The sequence below is a fragment of the Lepeophtheirus salmonis genome, chromosome 13 (assembly GCF_016086655.4).
Source record: "Lepeophtheirus salmonis chromosome 13, UVic_Lsal_1.4, whole genome shotgun sequence".
NCBI classification, from domain to species: Eukaryota; Metazoa; Arthropoda; class Copepoda; order Siphonostomatoida; family Caligidae; genus Lepeophtheirus; species Lepeophtheirus salmonis.
This window is the reverse complement of record NC_052143.2, coordinates 3,854,337-3,875,843: the sequence shown is the minus strand read 5'-3', so window position 1 is coordinate 3,875,843 and position 21,507 is coordinate 3,854,337. Positions and strand designations below refer to the sequence as shown.

Below are 21,507 nucleotides of genomic sequence, written 5' to 3'. Positions count from 1 at the left end.
TGGATGAGAACATTAATTTTTTTGTCCTATCAGATAGAGAAAAAAAAGCTTTGAATTAATTAAATTATATTATAATTCGTCTAAAAAAAATAAAAAATGGTTTTCTTTTTTTTATTAAATAATGATAAAAAAATCAATGACAACATTTTAAAAATAATAAAAATTAAAAATGATCAACCTTTTAGCGTAGTTATTATATAAAATATTATTTTTTCAATGTAAATGTCAACTTACTAACAATACGGAGATTTACAAAGAGGCTTTTTACAGGCTGAGAACTTATTTGACACTCATAAACTCCAGAATCTTCATTTGCAGCATGCCTGATACGTAGAATCCATTCGTTTGTTCCTTCCGGATTAATGGGCTCGAAACGGGAGTCTGATGTGTATGTATAGCGTCCAACTGTCAGTATGTGGAGGTTATCATGTCTTAGCCAAGATATCTATAACGGGGGGAAATTAAGAATTTTATTAACAGAACTAGTTAGGACTTAACAATTCCTAGACCCATTTTTATAAAAAATATTATAAGTAAAGCCTGTTTCATATGAAGTTTGTTTTTATATTTTAATTCGATTTTAATTTGCACGTTCTCTTGACTACATAAATATAATGTAAACTTAATCAAATCAACTGACATTAGTATGCATTTATTAAAATATTGATCTCATACTTATTTTTCCCTTAAAAGGGGAAAAAAATTTAGATTATCCTTATCTCAAAAGGCCCAAACTAGCAAACTAATTTAAATAATCTTTTCCTTTAAAAAAGTTATCTTTAAGAAATTTGTTTTTATAATTTTCCGATATGCCGACCGAGCTAATTTGATAAAATCATTTGATTATTGTACACATTGAACTACACCTCATTGTACCTTGTATATATCACAAATCCCTTACATCATTTTTGGGTTTGAATGGGAATTATATTTTCAATAAGTAAACTTTTGTTATTTTTGAATAATAGTTTTTTTATAAACAGAAAACTCCAATAAAATTAAGTTGATTAGTTCAGCTGAATAAATGGGTAAAATCACGTTAAAGAGCGAAAATAAAATATAAAATATTGTAAAAGGAAATTAGTAAGATGAAAAACACGTAAATTATTTAGTTTGAACTAGTTAGCAGTTAACAGTTCATAAATCAATTTTTATAAAAATATTATTCGGTAAATGTAACTTATGATATAAAACAAAATAAAAATTAATGAAGCTTTACCGATTTGTTTCCAAGATTATTCACTTTACAGTAAAGTTTAGCAGTTTTCCCAATAACAGCCGTTATATTTTTTTGGAACATTGGTGTCAAACTCTGGTATAGGCTCATCATCTTCGTTTCCTTCCATATCTCCCCCGTTTGGATCATATATTACTTCATCTGATGTATAGTATGAATCCATATCATTTCGTAATTGCATTTCCAGTCGTTCCTTTTTAGGTAGAGAAGGAACAGAGTTCCCTGGATGATGACTCACAACCAGACCTGCAATGAACAAATTTGAAATAAATGAATTGTAGGATAAACATCATTTTTGGCCAGCAACTAAGTCATAATAAATTTAGAAGTGTCTTTTTAAATCTATGTTTGTCAAAGTATATTTTTTGATGTCTCATTTGAAAGGAGATCCAAGAAAACTTTGTAATAACTTCAAAAAATAGTTGCAGCATATTTTTGATTCTTTTCTCCATAATGTAGAGTTAGTCACTTTTTTCTCCCATTATATTTTATGATAATCTAACAAACTTATATATATATTTGCAAAAAGTGCAATATACTCATAAAGTGTAAAAAATTATATTATAATGATAGTCATATATAAATTACTCAAACTTTATGGATATGACATAATTTATCATTTACGAAGATATATGTAGAATTATTATTTTTCTTATTAAATTATTAGTTTGTTGTGAACTCTTAAGACTTTTTAAATATTTTCTTTTATTATTACTCTTCTTATGAAAGAAAAGAGAGGACAAATTGTACATCAATTTGTAATTAAAAATGATGTTTTGTGCTACTCAAAATGATCCATTTCTACGTATACATATGCAAGTTCTACCTTCATATTACATTATTAGGAATGTAAATCGTGTGTATTTTTAGTTTTTTTTTAATTGATGATCTGAAGAGAAAATTTTCTTTTCCTGTACTGTTTTCATTATTGTTAAACCCCTGAGTAGTAAACTTCCTTTGTAATTACATTCAATTATATCAAAAACTTATCATCTGTACTCATAAAAGACAAAGAGTAAACTTGAAAAATTGGTGTGGAGTTAAAATTTTAAATCTTTATTGGACTCAGAGTAGAATTGAGGATTGAAATCAAAGTTATTCTTGCCAATTTCCTTGTTTAATTCCTTCTCTCCCTCGTCACAGCTGATTGTAGCTGATCTATTACAATTGAATGATAATTAAAGATGATAAAGCATTTTTCAAATTGTCAGCATTACCCAGTTGATTTTTGTTTTTTTATATGCCCAAATACTCAGTATATATGATTTCCTCCAATAGCTTATTCTACAAATACATTTTGTCAGAACTAATGGCTTATCATTTGATAACTTTTGTTACAAAATAATTAGTAAAAAATAATACAAGCCCCAGTTTAGTTTTCTAAAATCAATTGTTTATTAATTGTACAAACTTTAGCCTTATCCTTCCCAAAAGTTTATTTGCTAAACTAAATATGGTTATTTTACCCTCTGTAATCTTAACACCATTGAGTCTGTATTCTTAAAAATATATACGAGAGTGGTCTGAAAAGTTTCTTACCTATACGTGAAGATGGCAGCACTCATAAATAAAATTTAGTCACATCATATGACATTTACTCACCAAAGTTTCAGGCATTTGTTACGTAACAGTCGTTTGAGTGAGTTTATATGAGAAAAAAAAATCCTAATTTTAATTTTCAATATACTCTTCTTCTAATTCTACATACTTCTCCGAGTGATGCACCCATCTGTGTACCCGCCCCGTCTAAAACTTCGCTGGGAGAAGTGTGTAGATTTTTATGGAGACTATGCTGAAAAATAAATAAGATTTTTTTATAACTGTCAATACATACGAGGTAGATGTGACCAGCTTTTGTTTCTGAGTGATGCTAGGTTGGAAAGTTTTCAGACCACCCTCTTATTTTTGTCTAACAATCAGATAGATTGAATAGAATGTGGCATTTTCTATCCATGTTTATTCAAAGTAGAATTTTATTAAAAAATAATAATTTTGTAGCAACTTCCAAGTACCAATGTGGCTTATATACTAGAATTATTTTTTTTAAGACGCCTCTGTGATACATTTAACTTCCAATTTGTACTTTTTTCTATTTCGGAAACGTGATATACAGCAATATCCAATTCTTAGAGAAATGTTATTATTGGCTTGGTTTTTGCAATTTTTGATCAAAAAATTCATGGAATAAATTTTTTGCTCCAAATATAATTTGGGCCTTTGAGACAAAAAAAAATCCTTTGTTTGGAGGGGGCTACATCTCCAACCCTACGCCCCAATGATCAATGAAAAAGTGATCAGTTCTGATTGTCGTGGACATCAAAATATACCATTTGCCCTCACTCCCCCTCATCCTAAAATCTTTAAATCGATAACCCCCGTCCCTCAACTGAACAACATAAATTTATGACCCCAAAGTGCAAAGAAAATAAAAACAAAAAAATCCGAAAATGTAACTAATTTATCAATAAATATGTGACACACATATAATAATGAAGTAAAAATCGCTTGAGGTGAGCTTAATTTCCCAAACTAAACCATAGTGATATATAATTTCAGAGAATAGGCAATCTGTTAAAAAAACTATATTTGGTTTTGGAAGATTGTATGATTATAGAGTTTTCCCTGAAAGAAGAGTTAGCCTTTGTTTGGTATCCAGGGTTGAGGAAATAGGTTTGTCTTTTTGTTTAAAATTCAGCAGAGCGTAATCACATCTATAATAGCACGTCTATGATACAGAGTGTTGAGACCAAGTCTCATGATTTTGTATGGGTAATTTTTGATTTCTCCCAATAAAAAAAAAACAGATAACTTAGCTTGTACCTTTTCTGGGAACTTAATCAAGTAACAGGGACGTCCACATGAACAAATTATGGAGCAGAAGAAAAGATGTTATATTTGAATTTATTTTCCGAAAAATTATTTTTTTTCTAAATTGCTATAGATTTTTGAATTTTTTTTTAAAATTTATAGTAAAAAAAAAAAAAATACTAATTATTTTTATATTTTTTTGCTGTGAGTAATTATGGATTTTAGAAATTTTTTTCCGAAAAATTTTATTTTTTTCAAAAATATTCCAAATAAAAAGACTAGACCAAGATTCTAGATTTCAGATCTGTACATTAAGATCAAAAGTTCATAAAGTTTAACCATGAACGAAGTATTCTAAATGGTAATTGATTTAATTTAAGAATTTAGTAAAATGCAAAGTATTATGATCAGAAGGAAACATTTTCTTACTGGAATGGAAAAAGCTCCATTTTACCTTTATGTTAGAATATGAACATAGAATAACTATTTTTTCCTTCAAACCAAGACCTTTTTGTTAGGGAATAAAATTATTTGTTAAAAATTTAAGACCAGAATTAAGAATACTTCACATATACACGATATGTATTGTTTTCTATGGAAAAAGTTGGGAAATACTGGACACATATTGATCAACTTTATTTTTTGATATCTAATCCTTGAAGTATTACTCATGCTCTGTCTAGTACTAAATTAAACATTATTATACTTGATATATGTACATGTTCAATAGATACCTATATTGTGAAAGCATTTTTTGCAGAAGTGAAAATATTTGGATATTGGCCAATATATATTTATCTATTTTTGACCAAGAATTTTATAATATATTGCTATAAATAGTTGAACAAAATTGCCAATTTTATGTAATAATTAATTTTCTATCGAATTATTAATGAGACAGTTAAAAATATTTATTATGGAAACAAATTGCTCTTGATATTATAAAATTTTGATTAGTAAATATATATATTTTCTACATAAAAATAAATATATTTATAAGGTTACTAAAATTTTAACGACACCCTCCAAATAACGACGGTTTCTTATATCTTGAAGTTATCAATTTTTATACAATATTAAAGGCTTTGTTTCTTTCCTTTGTAATCCTAAAAGTTGTTTTTTTTTGTCATTCCAAACAGGTTTAGGCAATTTTTATTAGGTTTTCTTCATACAAACCATTATTAAATCAATGCTGACAATTTGATCATTTTGAAAGTTTATTTCAAAATAAAATTACAGAGAGAGGACACATATCTTGCAGCAGCATGACTAATTATAATTAACGTTATTTTTATAGAATCAAGAAAAATCAACTCAAAACTATATTTAGCTATATTTTTTATTCAATATCTCCTCCTTCACATGCAATACCAGTATCAAAATCCTGGAAAAATAATTGCGAGGTCTTGACAATTAATGTCGTACCATGCTCTCATGGTGGTAGCTTGGAGAAAATCCCAATTTGGATGCAAATGCTGCAGACATTCTTCTCAAAGACTCCCAAAACTGCGACATGCCAAAAGTTACCCATATTGTTGATGCAGAAGTTTGGGCTCTTTTTGACTGTTGGGAAGAGGTGCGTACTTAATAGACTTCTTGATGTTGTAAGCAGTCCGGATTGAGATGTCAATAGTCTCTGCATTCGTTTTCTGCACTTAGACCGGCGCAGAGGAGAACAACACAGGTGTTGCCTTTTTGTTGTTCCTACAACATTTTTACCCATAGTGTTGATTTTCATTAAAAACATTATGAAATACACAAATATATTTGCAACAATTTTGTTGGAAGCTTCTAGAATCGCAAAAGAATGTATTCTTATTCATACATACAATAAACTCAAATAAATCATTGGATAAAATCAAAACTCGTATTTTTTTTGTTTCATCTGTCGTTTAATGAAACCTCATAACTCAAAATAAGCATTGTGTCCCCACTCTGAACTTTTTATAGATTTTATGTCATAACCAACAAATATGATAATCATATCTATAATGGCTGTGAATTTAATATTTTGTGTTTTATGAAATTTATAAATATTTTTTTGAGATTAATGTCTTTAATTTTAGTCTTCGTAGAAAAAACAAACAAAATTTGTGCAAATGTTGATAATAAATAGGCAAAACATTGAATTACAGGAGATACTCTCCTAAATTATTCGAAAAATGATGTATAACAAACCAGAGATTTATGGATCAATGAATGATTATATTTCGATTATTTGAGGTGTCATGATTTCACTTTAAGATTTTTACTTTTATCAAAAGTACATGTGTATAATTCATTTTCTTTCATTGATGCTTTGAAAGTGACTTCCATTTTCCCATCTAAAATGGATTTAATATTGGTAATCCTTTAAATAAAATATTTTATCCGATTTAGTTAAATAAGCTGATTTAAGCAGTAATTGATTTAAAATCCTCTGATTTTAAATGTAATATAACAAATATCTAAATATTGTATTTGCTTCAATTCAATGAGATATTTTCATTTTATCATGATTTGTTATTGCTATGTAAGTACTGCATAAAGTCACATTAGATTTGCATTAAATTAAGACGAATGAACTTTTTTCCTCATTGTAAGATCTCATAAAAAGTATTTTTTATCTAGGAACTACCTTTTAAACAACGAGAAAAACCATTCAAATATATATATTTTATTAAACAAAATATTATTATACAAATCAGATGAAAAGAAATTAACTTTTGAATGGATGAATGATTAGGATAAATGAAGATTTTTCTTCATTATTTATACAGGTTTAATATTGTATACCCACATACATGATTTGAATAGTGTTTGCCATTAATGCAGGTTAAATATTCCTTGTTTAATTGATACATAAGAAAGTGACCAGAAAACAACTTTTAGCTTTCACCTTTCTGAATATGTATATGAATACAAAAGTCATATTTAATACATGCTTTTTTCAAATTCTCGTTTTGTATCAAATCAATATATTATACACTCAAATAAACTAAATTTTCTCCATATTTGAAACATTGTATTGTTCAATTATTGAAGGACTAGACTAGCAAAATTTATATATAAGTATGTTTACAAAATACAACATAACTAACTCATGCAATTTATTAAATCAATGACTGGAAAATTAATGACGTAAAACCATATTTTGTAAACATTGGAGGATATAATATAGATGCAATGATTTATATTCATTTGGGCTACGTAAATTAAGGATACATTTTGTGTAAAAAATATGTACTAGTCCATTACACTGTTTCAAAAGTACAATATTGGATGGAAATACAATCATGAGAAAGAGAATAAAATTAAGAACATGCTTTATACCCAGTATTACCAAAATCTTAACACGTTAAATTTTACACTTAAACAAGATGTAATTTACCAATTATCGATAGAATTTCAAAAATAAATAAATACTATAAATAGATGTGTCTCTGAGTTCTCTTAATCATTAGCAGTAACAATGGCTTCCAGGAGGCGGCGAAGGCCTGTTACCGACTGCGGATGTAGTCCTATCTAAGTCACAATCTGAAGTAATATCGAAGGTAAGGTTAAAATGCTATTTCAAATGGTTGTACCAAATATTGTATGTATGTGCATAGGAATAATCATTTGAAAAGAAAAGTTCTATTTATAGATATATTTTTTTGACAATGTGTGTTTTTGCATGATAAAGAGTTTTTAAGTTTTCGCTTTTGTTTTGAAAGAATTTTTTTATATCAAAACTATTTCATCAATAAGGTATTTTTTGTGAATGTTACATTTGTTATTATCTTATAAATTTTGACCACCTTTTTTTTAAATACATATACGTCTATATATTTTCACAAAAATATTTATACTACCAAAGGGTTAACCGGCTTTACTTGAACGAGTGTTAGTGTATTTTTACAGGCATTATAATATAACACCTGTATATTATAGGAAATTATATTTTTATAATGAATTTAAAAAAAATTGTGTGTTAAACTATATCATGGTAAAATATAGGGATACCTTTTTTTTATAAGAGAAGTCCATCTTTTTTTTTTGCGAAATCGAAATTCGCAATAAAAATAGCAAAAAACAATTTTGAACTAATTTTGCAAAGAAAGTTGATACTAAAATTTATTGGCATTCCAAAAAGAAACACATACCTACCCATTTTTTTCGTACTTGCAAAACCCAAAAAATTACTGGGAATAATGTCGTCCAAAAAATAACTCTTAATGACTGTTTTATTTGTGAAAATATCGTAAAAATGATAACGTTTAAATTTTTTGTCCAAAATACATTGTTTTGTTATATTTCTTCTAAAAAAATTGAAAAATTTATGTCCAATGTAAAAAAAACAATAGAAAAAACAATTTAGAAAATGAGAGATATTTAAGGTAAAAATCAATTTTTATGTGTTAAATTTATATTCAGACAAATTTCCGGACAAATTTCTACAAACTTTAGTTTATCTACGAATCCAATATTCTTTTGGAAAATCGATTTTTTACATCTAAAAAACGAAAGTACAATTTTTACCGATTTCTTTTTTATTTTATTTACCTATAACTTTTTTTAATTTTGAATAAATCTAAAAAACGTTATTATCGTATATTAGTTTTTTGAGACGCCAGTCACTTTTTGATAATTTTTTTTTATGTTTTTGGTATAGAATCCCCCCAAAAAAAAAAAAAAAAAAATACACACAAAAATTGTATATGATAAGTACAGATACTAATATCGTCATTAAAAGCAAAGAAATAGTAAACAATTAAATATTTATCCTAATATTGTATTTATTTCAAAATATTGTTCTTTTTTTTGTATGAGTAAGTAGTCAAAATGAAATAAAAACACAGAGACTAAGATTAGCATGACGAAAATTTTCAAAAATAAATATATTTTTGTTTATTTTAGTAAAATCAAAAGCATTATTATGGTTCTACCATTGTTTTTGATACCATTTCAAACTACGAAAAGACTAAATGAACCAAGTTATACTCTAACAAACAAAAAACACTCGCTGAAAAAATGCTACATTATTAATTCTACTCTAATTCACAATTTAAAGCCATTTCAAAACATAGTATTTTTTCCCTTCATTATTTATAAAATAGTAACAACATATTTTATAATTTAACTATAAATGTATATTCTCGTTTGCAGATATGGACTTTAATATTTAAAAAATAACATACACACATACTAAGCATAAATAGATAAAAACAAACTTTATTATGTTAAAATAAAAATTTAAAAACAAATAAACAATAATAATAATACGATATAATGAAACAAAAAAATATGGTGCTTTTTTTATATATATATTGGGATAAAAGCTCATTAGCCTCACTTGATGTTTGTAAAAAATATTAAATATTGCAAAAACTATAAATAATAATTAAGGAACAGATGTATATTTATTTTAATATGCAATCTACAATGTAAATTTACAGAGCTGGTAGGTTGTGAATCCATGTATAATAACCAAATTAAGACAACCGAGTTTATTGTATGTATGAATAAGAATACATTCTTTTGTGATTATAAAAGTTTTCAACAAAATTGTTGCAAATATATTTGTGTATTTCATAATGTTTTCCTTCTCCGAAATAATTATAATCAATGGAAAGACTACATCGACTATATTTTTTTAGGGAAAGAAAAATTGAATACGTAGATATATACACCAATGCACCATGTCTCTTATTGAGATTGTTTTTCAAACTTAATTAAAAACTATTTTAAGAAAAAATCTATTATCATTGAATAATAAATGACGTTAATGTTTTTTATTCAACATGACCTATATGAGCCTCAATTGCGACCTCCACCCTCTTACTGAAGCCTGGACAAACGGATGAAGTCTTCAAAATATGTCAGCCTATACAGCCTGGATGATCTCACAGACACATGAGGCTTGCTTCAGATAGTTATTTCCACCTTTGTGTAGCTGGTAAAATCCATAGAATTAAGATCGGGGAAGCTGGGAGGTCCCATTTTTTGGACATATACAAAAGAAGCTTGGCTCTAGACAACCTCTTCTCCTTTCTGGCTGTCGTTATAAGATTTTTCTTCCTTCTTGCCCTTGCTGCTAAGTCATTTTTAGTGATATTTCAAAGCATAACTTCGCTTATATTCTCTTCTTGGCCATACTGCAAATTGTCCTCTCTGGATTTTTAGCCGAATCAGTTTTTTACACGTATAATCACAGCCTTTGTTCTTATTGTTCGTTTCTGAGCTTTCCCAGACTTTCTGGCAACTTTTCTTGTGGTTTCAAATCGTATTTTAATGCCTTACAGAGGGAAGGCTAATAAATTCGTCATTTTACAATTAAATGTATTGTATAATTAATTTTTAGAATATTAACTATGACTGGCTCAATTTTTTTTTTTTTTGGTTGATTCAAAAATAAGAAATTTAGTAAATTTTGAAATCAAATGGTTCATTTCTAAGGAAGGAGAGAAAAACTTGAAAAAGTTAAAAAATGACTTCAATAATAATAATATCTAAAAAAAATCCTAAAGTTTATTATTATTTTGTATTCTTTTTATTATTCATTAATTCGAAATTTGCTTTTTCATTGTTATTATACTTTTTTGAATGAAAATAAATTTTTGAGGGATACCATTAATAATATATGAGACAAATTATGTACAGTAGTTTGAATTTTATAAACCTTTTTCAAACTAAGAGTTGTAGTTGATTAATTAGAGCTCAATATAAAAATCAATCTTTTTTTTTTTCAGGGAATAAAAAATGGAAATTGAACATAAAAAATATCGATTTCTTTTTAAAAACAGGTACCTAAATTTAAATTGAAAACTCAATAAATATAGACATCAAAGAATTTTAAACAGTTTTTAATAGTTTTGGGAACGATTTGGATAAAAAAATCATGTTTCACAGGCGTGTATACGAGTATAATACGCTGTAATCCATCAAAGTCAAAATCTGAACTAATTGGAAAGATCTAAGGGGATGTATTCGTAAAACCAGGAACAATCTTGTTTTTATGTTATCAAAAGAAATAAAATTGAAATTGGTCATTCTTTAAAAATTGACATATTGTAATGATTTAAGTTTAACGTTAAATTCATATTGTTTAAAAAAAACAACAACTTCAAATTAGCGCCCACAAACAACTTTCAAGGTAGATAAAGTTCATAAATAATAAGATGCAACTGTTTAACTTAAAAAAAAAATATATTATCCATCAAAGCAATGTGTCAAAACTCTAAAACTACGTATATGAATATTCAAATATGGAGCTGAAGGTAAGATAAAGTATTTATATTGCAAGTTCTAAGATTTTAAAACCGATTATTGAGTCGAGTCCTAATTCTTTGGTCCTAGTCCTAGTCTTTAAATATTTATATTGAATCAAATTTGCTGTTTTGCATATTTTTCACTAACCAATTTCAAGTCTATACTGATTTATTAGTTGATTTGAATCTTCCAGGACTTTTTTTAGTTAATCATAGCTATTATTTATGAAATTCAAACGTAAATGTCAGAAAATAAGTTGAAGTGCTAAATAAAATATAATTAATATTTTTTATCAGATTGAGTTTTTCCTTGTATAAAAGTAGATTTGAAGAAAACTTTTTTTTATTAAAAATTTAAATTGCTTATAATGAAATTTATTAAAAAAAGTCTCAAGTATTAGCCTTTAAGTACGAGTCAAGCTTCCAAATTGACCTCAAATCTTCAAAATATGAACTGGAGTCAAAGTTGTGCTTCAATTTCGAAATAAAGTTCCCATCTCCGATGGAAGCATATATAAATATTGGAAATTGGCAGATTTGGATGCAAATATTAAAATTTAGAATTTGAACGATGCAATTATTTATCAAATGCAAATAATTTGAATTACTATTACAATTATATTGAAGTATGGGAAAGCTATTTTATCAATCAAATTATCGTATATATAACAATATCAAGCAGGTACAATGATTAATTTAGGTCGTATTTTTTTACGGTGTGTGTAGCTGAAATTTGAACAAGCATAAATGTGTAAATATAGACAATAAGAAGTAGAGTTAAAAGTTAAAAATTACTACCGAGGTTTTATGATTTTATGAAGAAAATTTGCGTGTAACTTTCTTAATATTTTGTTTTGATTTATATAATAGAACAGTCAAAACAAAACAACATCCAAATTTGGCTACGTGTAGGAATAGAGGCCTGGAATATGCCAACTCCTCCTCCACCACTGAGTTTCTAGTTAGGCACATATTTGAGGTACCTGTGTAAACTTGAAGGTTTCAGGTTAAAAATTTGGCTTGAGGCCAAGCTATGAGATTTTAGGCTGCAATCATATGTATTAAAACATATGGAGCGTTGTTGTGATGAAAGCTTGTCGAATCTCTCACAGAAATATGGACGATCAGAAAACTTCCATCATTGCAGACTTTATCTGTCTTTACGATCTGTTTACAGCTAATAAAAATCATATTGAAAAAATTATAATTAAATTATATGATGATTAATTAATAGAAATTTTAATTTTTATGTCACTGATTGTTTTTGAAATATATGATCAAATATTGTGGTATTAACATCTGTTCAGATTTCATTTACGTACATTGAACCTATATTTAATACATTTCTTTATAAATTAGAATGGATAATTTAATTTTGAATTAGTCATTTTATTTTCTAATTTATGGGAAAAAACCATTAATTGACATTTTTTATATTTTTTGAATAGCAATTAAGACGAGGGACAGTTAAAAATATTGATGTACTTGTAAATACATAACTTTTAACTAGTTTGACTCAGGTATGTCATAATTTAGCTCCATATATGTTTTCTATAGTATATGAGATGTCTGTTAGACTGAAATACAATTTTTTTTTTCAAAATTTAATATTTAAGCATTCCTATTTAAGAAAAATATTATGTGAACTAAAAGTATCACTTCTACATATAAAAAATGCATTAATAGACTGCTTTCTAGAAAACTTTTTTTAAGAGATGAAAACTTATAATGCATGGTTTCACATACATACACACATATATCACGAGATTTTCGTTTGAAAATTGCAAATATAAATATATATATATAGTAAGAAATAAATGTAATTAAACAAAGTGATTGCTTATAATTGACATGTGTTTGACAATAAATGTGTTATTTTATAGGGTATTGGGTAATATATAATTGTAGTTTTGTAATGATATCAATATATCTTACAAGTTTCGATATTTCTAAACTTTTAATATACTTTACGTAAATAAGTATTGTTTTAATGAATATTTGGCCAATATTTGTAATTAGATTTAGAGGTATTTATGAGCCACATATAAAAATTTAAATTTGAATATTTATTAGTATTTTTTTAAAGAGAGATATCATTCAATATTATTTATTTTACCCATATGTCAAATTATTTCTCACAAGATCTACGTTTAATTGTTTTGATGTATGTAAATTCAATATCACTGTATCTTCCAATTCTATTAATGTACAAAGCGATTACAGAAAAATTAAATATATAAATCCACATAATAATTTTGCTTAGTATTAGGACAAATTAAGTTAGTTTTAAATACTCAATTGGTAATCCATACGGTGTGTGATAAAAAAATCTTTACACTTTATTTTTGTGACATAAATCAAGGTTTTTGTGAACGCTGTGAAATTGTTCCGGTCAATTACAGGAAGCGGGGATCAAATTGTCGCCAAAATATTTTTCTACAAAAAACAACACAAAATATACATTTTTTAACTTTTTTATTGGAAATCAAAACTTTGACGAGCATATAGGTATAGAGTAGCCATTCATTCGATATAATTACCGTTGGCATCAATAACAGCCTCAATACGGCTTCTGAACCGGCCGCAGGCTATTCTGACCCTCGCATTGTCCATGTTGCCGAATACCTCCTTGATGGAGTCCATCAGGCTAGCCTTTGTGCTATGGGGATATCTCTCGACATAGGCCCAGACAAAATAGTCCAAAGGACTAAGGTCACAAATCCTTGGTTACGACGTCATAACAGTTCTCGGTTAACCACTATGTGGAGATTTTGGACAGATGGCAGGGTGCTGAGTCCTGTCGTTTTCTCATGACAGCCCAGATCCCTCGCCATGGCCTTCATGGAAGGGTCATCTTCAACCATCTTCTTCACCTTGTCGACAAAGTCGGTGTCCCTGACCTTCCTGTCGGCGCCCTCCTTAAACAGTGACATCAACATCCCAAGTGTCCTCTATCTTCTTATATACGCTAAAAAGTCCGTAAATTCACTCTTAAGGTTGAAGCAATAATTTCACCTCAATTATTAACCAATGCCATGACTACAGCGGACAAGCTCCTCGTTACTTATAGCTCTTTATCTCCTCATATGATGACGGCATAATGCTAACTGAACTACGTATCGTCAGCTGACAAGAATAGCTTTCCTATTTGGTAACCGATTTTTTATTTGATAATGTTGTCTTCAAGTTATCAAGGTTTAAAGTAGGCGACAATCTGATCCCCGCTCCCTGTACTATAAAAAACAAAAAATGTAATAAACAAAATAAAATTAGATCTTCCTAAGTGTCTTAGAATCTGAGAAAATGTTATCTGAACGTGAGCAACGAATATTGGTTATAAACAACTTTTGCACGCTGGCAAGAAACCAATGGAGATTGCATTGTTACCATGGGTCCAGACCAATTATCCGGACATGAACATGGTGTTCATATCAACCCAAATATCAAGAACCTCAATTGTCTTTTGAGATGCCATATCTGAGGACTATATCCAAAATGTGTATAAGGCCTTCTGTGGCCGCCTAGAAGCCATCATTGCTGTTAAGGAGGGCTACATCGATGATTAGGGTAGCCTAGACATCACATTAGTTATTTTTATTTTATTGACATACCCTATTACGACTGGTTGCTGAAATACATCTCGATAAAGCTTTAGATTGAAAGTATAAATAATTTCGTCGCACTCGGTATGTGATTAGGAATATAATAGCTTATATTATAGAAAAATATTCAATGTATAATTTCAAAAAAAATCTCCAAAGGTTTTTTGGATCCATTTGTATTTCTTAATTGATCCCATTTTTTATGGGGTTGTACTAGCAAATAGTTAACTTTATCATTATATTATTCCAATTATACTGCCCATATCATAACATATGTAAAAAGGAAGATCTTGACAATTGAAGGAAGATGCTTCTTACTTGATCATTCATCACAATAGATGTTCGAATTCGGATTCCATAATCCATGAGGGATGGTGTGAGGACAATTCATCCCAGAAAAACTACCATACCTCATAAGGAAGTAGAGTGAACTCCTTCTTGGGGAATGAGATACCAGGATTGAAGTAATAAACCCATCCATTCATAATGAGTAGAGAATTTTAATATTTCAAAATAGGATCACTTAAGAATTAAAAAATGGAACAAAAATCCTTGTAGATGCATATTTTTTAAGCAGATCTTTATATAAATTATACATTGAAATTTCTTGTGTTGCGTTGATATGAAAGAATAAATTTCACTTTTTCACAGGTAGTCCCCAGAAGGTATCATTTGCTTGGGGGGAAAGATAACTGCATGTATATGCATCTCCTTTAAAATTTGCTTTCAATTCAGAAGTGAAGATTGGCTTTTAAAATATAAGTCTTGCTTGCAGAATTAAATATTGTGAAATTGAATGCCTTAGACTTTCAAGGAGAGTGTATTTTCCTTGGATATAGGCTAAGCCAAAAGAGGCTCTGATAAAATTCATTAATCCACTTTCCAAACCTTTCACATTGATAACGACGAAAGCATTAAATATATTAGTAAAAATCTTCGCACAATCTTTGCACAGATTATAAGACTTAATGCAGTTGGTAGAGATCTTGAGTTGGATGGTAAACTTCTTCCAGTTGAGGGGAAAATATACAATTTTTGTTTTACAATCCAATAAAAACAGTATTGGAAGCTGTTGGATTAATTAGATATTTTGTTACTCACTTTTAAGGCTTTTTACCTTCATATATTTATATTTAGAGATCACTAATGAACATAATATGTATAAAATAGATGTCTAAATATAACTTCTCTATAAATTATACCTATATGTTCCTTAGATACCATTGAAAATTAAATTGTATTTATAATAACAAAGGTGGAAAACATACTGTTTAACACTATTAGTCTATTTATAAATCTACAATTATATTTTATTAAAATATTGGGAATGGATTAGACATAATTAAATGTTTCATTTAATCATTGGATTAAGATGTAAAATTACTTTTTTTAATTGAAAGTATATAATAACATTGGCTTGATTAATTAATATAAATTACTCGAATCTAGGAAAGATATTGATGTAAATATATATATATATATATAGATTACAGTCTGGATGACCCCAAACATGCAGAAGCATGACTTAATTAAGAACAACAGGATTTTTATGGAATCAAGAAAATACAACTCAAACCAAAATTTGTGATATGTTGAAATAATTATTTAGCTATAGTTTTTATTCAATATGTACTACATCACAAACAATAACAGCCTCGACATGTGCCATAGTGTACCTCACTGTAATGATGGCAGCTCGCAGGAAATCCTAATTTGGATGAGAAATGCAGCAGACATTGTCCTCTTAGACGCCTTAAACTACAAAGTCCAGTGGTTTGAGGTCTGGACTGGGTTCGGATTACATGGAGGTAGGTCAGATATGCGCCATATTGTTGATGCTAAAGTTTTGATTCTACTTGGCTGTATGGGAGGAGCGCTCCTTAATGAACTTTTCGATGTTGCAGGCAGTCAAAATGGGGATAGCAACGGTCTCTGTTGTCTTCTCAGCAATATCATCGCACAACCATTGTATTTTTTTCTTGCTTCTCCGACATTTTTAGAGTTAAAGACATGGGATAAAAACAAAACTAATTCATTTTTTTCAATTGCCATGTGGTTACATAATGAAATCTAGACACTGAAAATAACGGGGATTAAATTGTATTTAAATGCTAGATCAAGTTTTGTGTCCTGACTCTGTGGATTGGTCCATTTTTAGCTTGTGTTAGAAATATTGAGCTTACATACGCCTAAAATATGCATCTTGGTAAAAAATGATCATTGACAAATTTTTTTACAGGTAACAAGGGACTTTTGCTTTTAAAACTAATTTTTTTCTACAAAATTATGTCTTCTTCTTCAATTACCTAACAAACGCTGTTAAATATTATTTATTTTATCTTATATTTTTTGATACTTGAGTAGAATATCTTTATACAAAAATTAATTCTTAAATTATTATCTTTGATTGAAAAGGGAAGTAGGACTAAAAGGAAATCTTTTAAACTTATTACTCATAGCGTGCATTATCTATATTTTTAAATTAAGGAAGTACGCTTATTAGTGACATAATTTACAGTAAGTAATGTTTCATAGAATTAATTTTATTCAATTACTAATTTATTATTTTAGACCTCTTTCAATGGCCCATGAAAATTTCTCTTTTTTATAACAAAAAGTAAAAAAAAAATGGATTTTCAAGTTTCAGGGTCAGGTCAGGTTTTTATATAAATATATTTTTATATGTACTGTTACAATTGAAAAGGTTCCCAAAAGGAGTGAAATATATTTTCAAATACTGAAGAAATTGTGTTTTTTTTTCTCCCAAGTCCAACTAGGAGAATTGCTGATTGTCTTACTCCAAACTTAGTCTTCAGGTTTATTTATATTTGCTAAATGACGTCATCATTGATATCCACTATTGGCTTCATCCTCCATCTATTTGGACACTCTTGGAGATTTAAACATCAAATATTTAGGAGAATAATACACTCATTTATAATTTAACAAAGTCTTAATATGTAAGAATTATTAGCAAATTATTCTCGTTTATGAAATTTGCAACGTGACACATGGTCTGAAAAGTCCCAGACTTCATATACATTATTTTTTCATTCACTTCATTTTCAATTTGTGATCATATCAATGCGTCATATACTAAAAACTTGAATAACTTATACAAATTGATATAATTATTTATTTTACTAAAATATGAATATTGTAAAGAGTTTTTAAATTTTGGGATATTTTTCAAAGATTTTATATAGGTATATAAAAAAAACTGATGTAAAACTCCATATTCAGAAGTGTTAATTCATTCATTAAATCTTTGGGTTCAAAAATAGAGAACTATGTTTTGAAAAAAGTTCTTTTTTTTTTTAAATGTTTGATAAGTTAGTATTTTGATTATTTGTTTTTAGAATGTCAAGGAGAGGGCAACGAAGTAATATTCGTATCATCATTTCAAAATAAGATATGTATATAAATAAATTAGCATTTTAGTTGTTCTCTTGTGAACAAGAATTATTCGGTTTAGAGAATCTGATGAATTCCAATGTTACCCTTTACTTTGTTTGCTACAAATCCATTCCTCTCCTTTTTCTTCATTTCCGCAACACGTGCTGCTATTCATTCAAAATATTCCGAGTATTACTAATAAAAATGTAAAAATAAAATGATTCCAATTTTGCAGAAAATGTATTCCTTTCGTTTATTATTAAAAATTTAATATATTTTCTGTAGATAGGTATATGATATCTAAAAATGGATTTTTTTAACTCTCTAACCCGCAGTTGTTGAACCCCCGCTTTGTCATTTCTCCTCCTCTTCCCCCCTCCAAATGTTTTGAGACTTAATTATCTTTAACCTAAATTATCATTTATTATTTTTTTTCATAACCATAATTCATGATATGAAGCGTATATATATATTTATACGTATGTTGAGCTTGGTATTCCCTCTGAAAAAAGAACCCTTCAAAGCTCCTGATTAGATAGCTCTACTTACTAGATACATTTTTGTATAATTTATATAAACTTTGATATGAGTTTGGTATATTTACTTTGTAAATGATATCCCCACTCTAAAAGGGATTTTCTATTGCGTACAATTCTTTGTTCAAAAAATAATTTTAGTAGATAAAAGTACAACTTTTCCATAATTATACCGTTTCTTTACAAGATATTAATTCGCAGTTTTTGGGAACGAGAAAAATCTGCGTTGTAAAAGGGATTTCTTTATTACTAAAACCCATAAAATGCAAGACATTATTTTTAAAAATACACTTTTTACTATTTTTTTTATCATGTTTAAGACAGTAATTTTTTTGTATTCAAATTAATTATTTAAAATTCTATATTAATCATTGTAAAATTAAATCGTAATAGGGTATTTATCTTTATTTTTAATCCGTTCATTTCAATGAATCGAAACCTACAACTATCTATTCAGCAACCTTTTTCATTCCAAGTAGTAATCAAATGTTTTAAGTCTCTGTATCAAATGAAATACTTAAAGAACATACTTTATGAATATCTACGCATAGTATGAACAAACTCTTCAACAACTACAAAAAAGACATCTCAAGTTAAAGTTTTTAATCATTTATCATAACATAAAAAAATCGCGATATGAGAGTGATTTACTAATACTTATACGGGGAGTCAGAATATTTCAAAACACCGCTTTATGCAACATTCGTCGTGTTTGATACACCTAATAAATATGGTGAATACACAGAAAACGATATTAAAATGTCTGACAATTAAGATATTATGATTTCATTATTATTTTGATATTTTCATTACTAAAAAAGTTCGCATCTAACAATAAATATAATTTATTTAGCTTATAGTCATTAATTTCTTGCCATTATAAAGATAAAATTGTCCTTTCTGACTTATTTTAAGGTTTCTTTTAGATAAAATGGGCGAATGCTATGAATCTCTATTCAAAAGTTATAGCTAAATGTATTCAATTAGGGAGAACCGTGTTGGGTGTCATACTTTTTCAAAAGTAAACATTTATTCTTTCTAGCAGAGTATATGTTAGTGATATAGAGATGATATGACAATATTGAATGCTTAGTAAGAAATTGGAGTTACATAATTATCATTCACTTATAAAAACATGAATATGATAAGGTAATTCGAATAAGTACGTCATAACGTTATTGTCTGCATTAATTTTTTTTGCAATCAATCACTATAGATAAAAAAAGTATAATAACTATAAAGGAGATTCTAGAAATAATAGATGAGGTAAAAAAATCCATTATTTTTCCAATACATGGCTTTAGTAATGTGTATCTCCCGTAGTGTAAGCTGTATTGGTTTATGCTAGAGGGCGTTTGAAAGATAAGATTTCGTACCATGTAGTTTTGTGAGTGTTTAACTCAGTATTGCTTGAGCACGTGTCAAAATGGCCACCAGGAAAGATAAAATACGCTATATTTAACAGTTTTTCTTCAATAAATGGGAAAACGCAAGGCACGAAAAAGTGTGAAAAGTGTTTATGGTCGGGATATTGTGACAACCAATTACGTGCAATATTGGCTTCGTCAATGCATTTCTGGATTTTTTGATGTCAAAGATGGAAATCATGAGTCCGATATTATGTGAGGACTGTTTTGATTACCAAAGAGATAATCATTAATGAAAAAAAATCCATTATAAAGGATGATTTTATTTTTACTACACCGTATATATTCAATAATAAGTACTAATAAATGTTCAACAAATGCTGTACAAGTTACACGCTGCCATAATTACTATTAACATAATTATGATACATACAGCTGAAAATTGAAGTATTTCATAATTGATTCATTCTCATAAAACATCTTGCAATCATTAGTAGCACTATCTATCAAATAATTCATTAAAAATTTAAATTAAAAAAATCGATACATGAAGCTGAAATGGATTTCTGGTATAGAGATGTTAACAATATGGAAATAAAATTGCTCAAAATATACATACACTTTAGTATCCGAGAAAATATTGACGTTTCTTTGTGTTTGTATATATATATGCGTATTATATGTACAACGTCGAGGGGGGAGTCAGCAATACACAGAAGAACAAACCTGCATTTAATTAGATAATACATAGTTGAACTTCCAAGTTTTTTGTTATATCCATAGACTCAAAAGTTTGCAACTTATGTTTTCATTAATTATTTTCATTTCATTGATTCACAAAAGTGAAAAAATGTTTAAATAAAAAGTTAAATAATTTATATTCATAGAGGAAGAGACAAAACTATAGCCATTACCTCTATCAACATATTTATAAAAATTAATGTAGTTGTTAAATATGTAAATGTAAAAATGTACAAGGTGCGTAATTTTTTTTTCTAAAAGTTAATAAAACAAATTCAATAAATTAGAAAGTAGACATTTTTTGTTTCTTAATGATATTACACATTTAAAGTTTTGTTTTACACAGCTTTGAAAATCACATCAGATAGATTACGTCCCCCGTTCGTCGTAAATTGAATAACCCGAACTTTGATATTATAATAGCCTGTTGTTTTTTCATTTTTTTGTTTTTCTTTAAATAATTTTTTACAGAGATATTTTAGTTATTTTATATAAAAAATGGAAAATATAATTTAAAAAATATCGTAATTTATACTTATAGAAAATAAATAGTTTTTGGGGATTTGGTAAAGGTCTTAAAAATGGGTGTTT

The 21,507-nt window shown here is 27.8% G+C and overlaps 1 protein-coding gene across 1 annotated transcript in view; it reads right to left on the bottom strand.

The window, feature by feature from the left end:
* LOC121128684 (zwei Ig domain protein zig-8) overlaps positions 1-21,507 on the bottom strand; it is a 303,711-nt gene that overhangs the window by 16,641 nt on the left and 265,563 nt on the right. The window contains exons 2-3 of the mRNA XM_040724270.2: positions 1,220-1,483; positions 235-445 (exon numbers count right to left, since the gene is read on the bottom strand). Coding sequence (XP_040580204.1) covers positions 235-445; positions 1,220-1,366 — 358 coding nt within the window. The 5' untranslated portion in view covers positions 1,367-1,483. The remainder of the gene's footprint in view (positions 1-234; positions 446-1,219; positions 1,484-21,507) is intronic.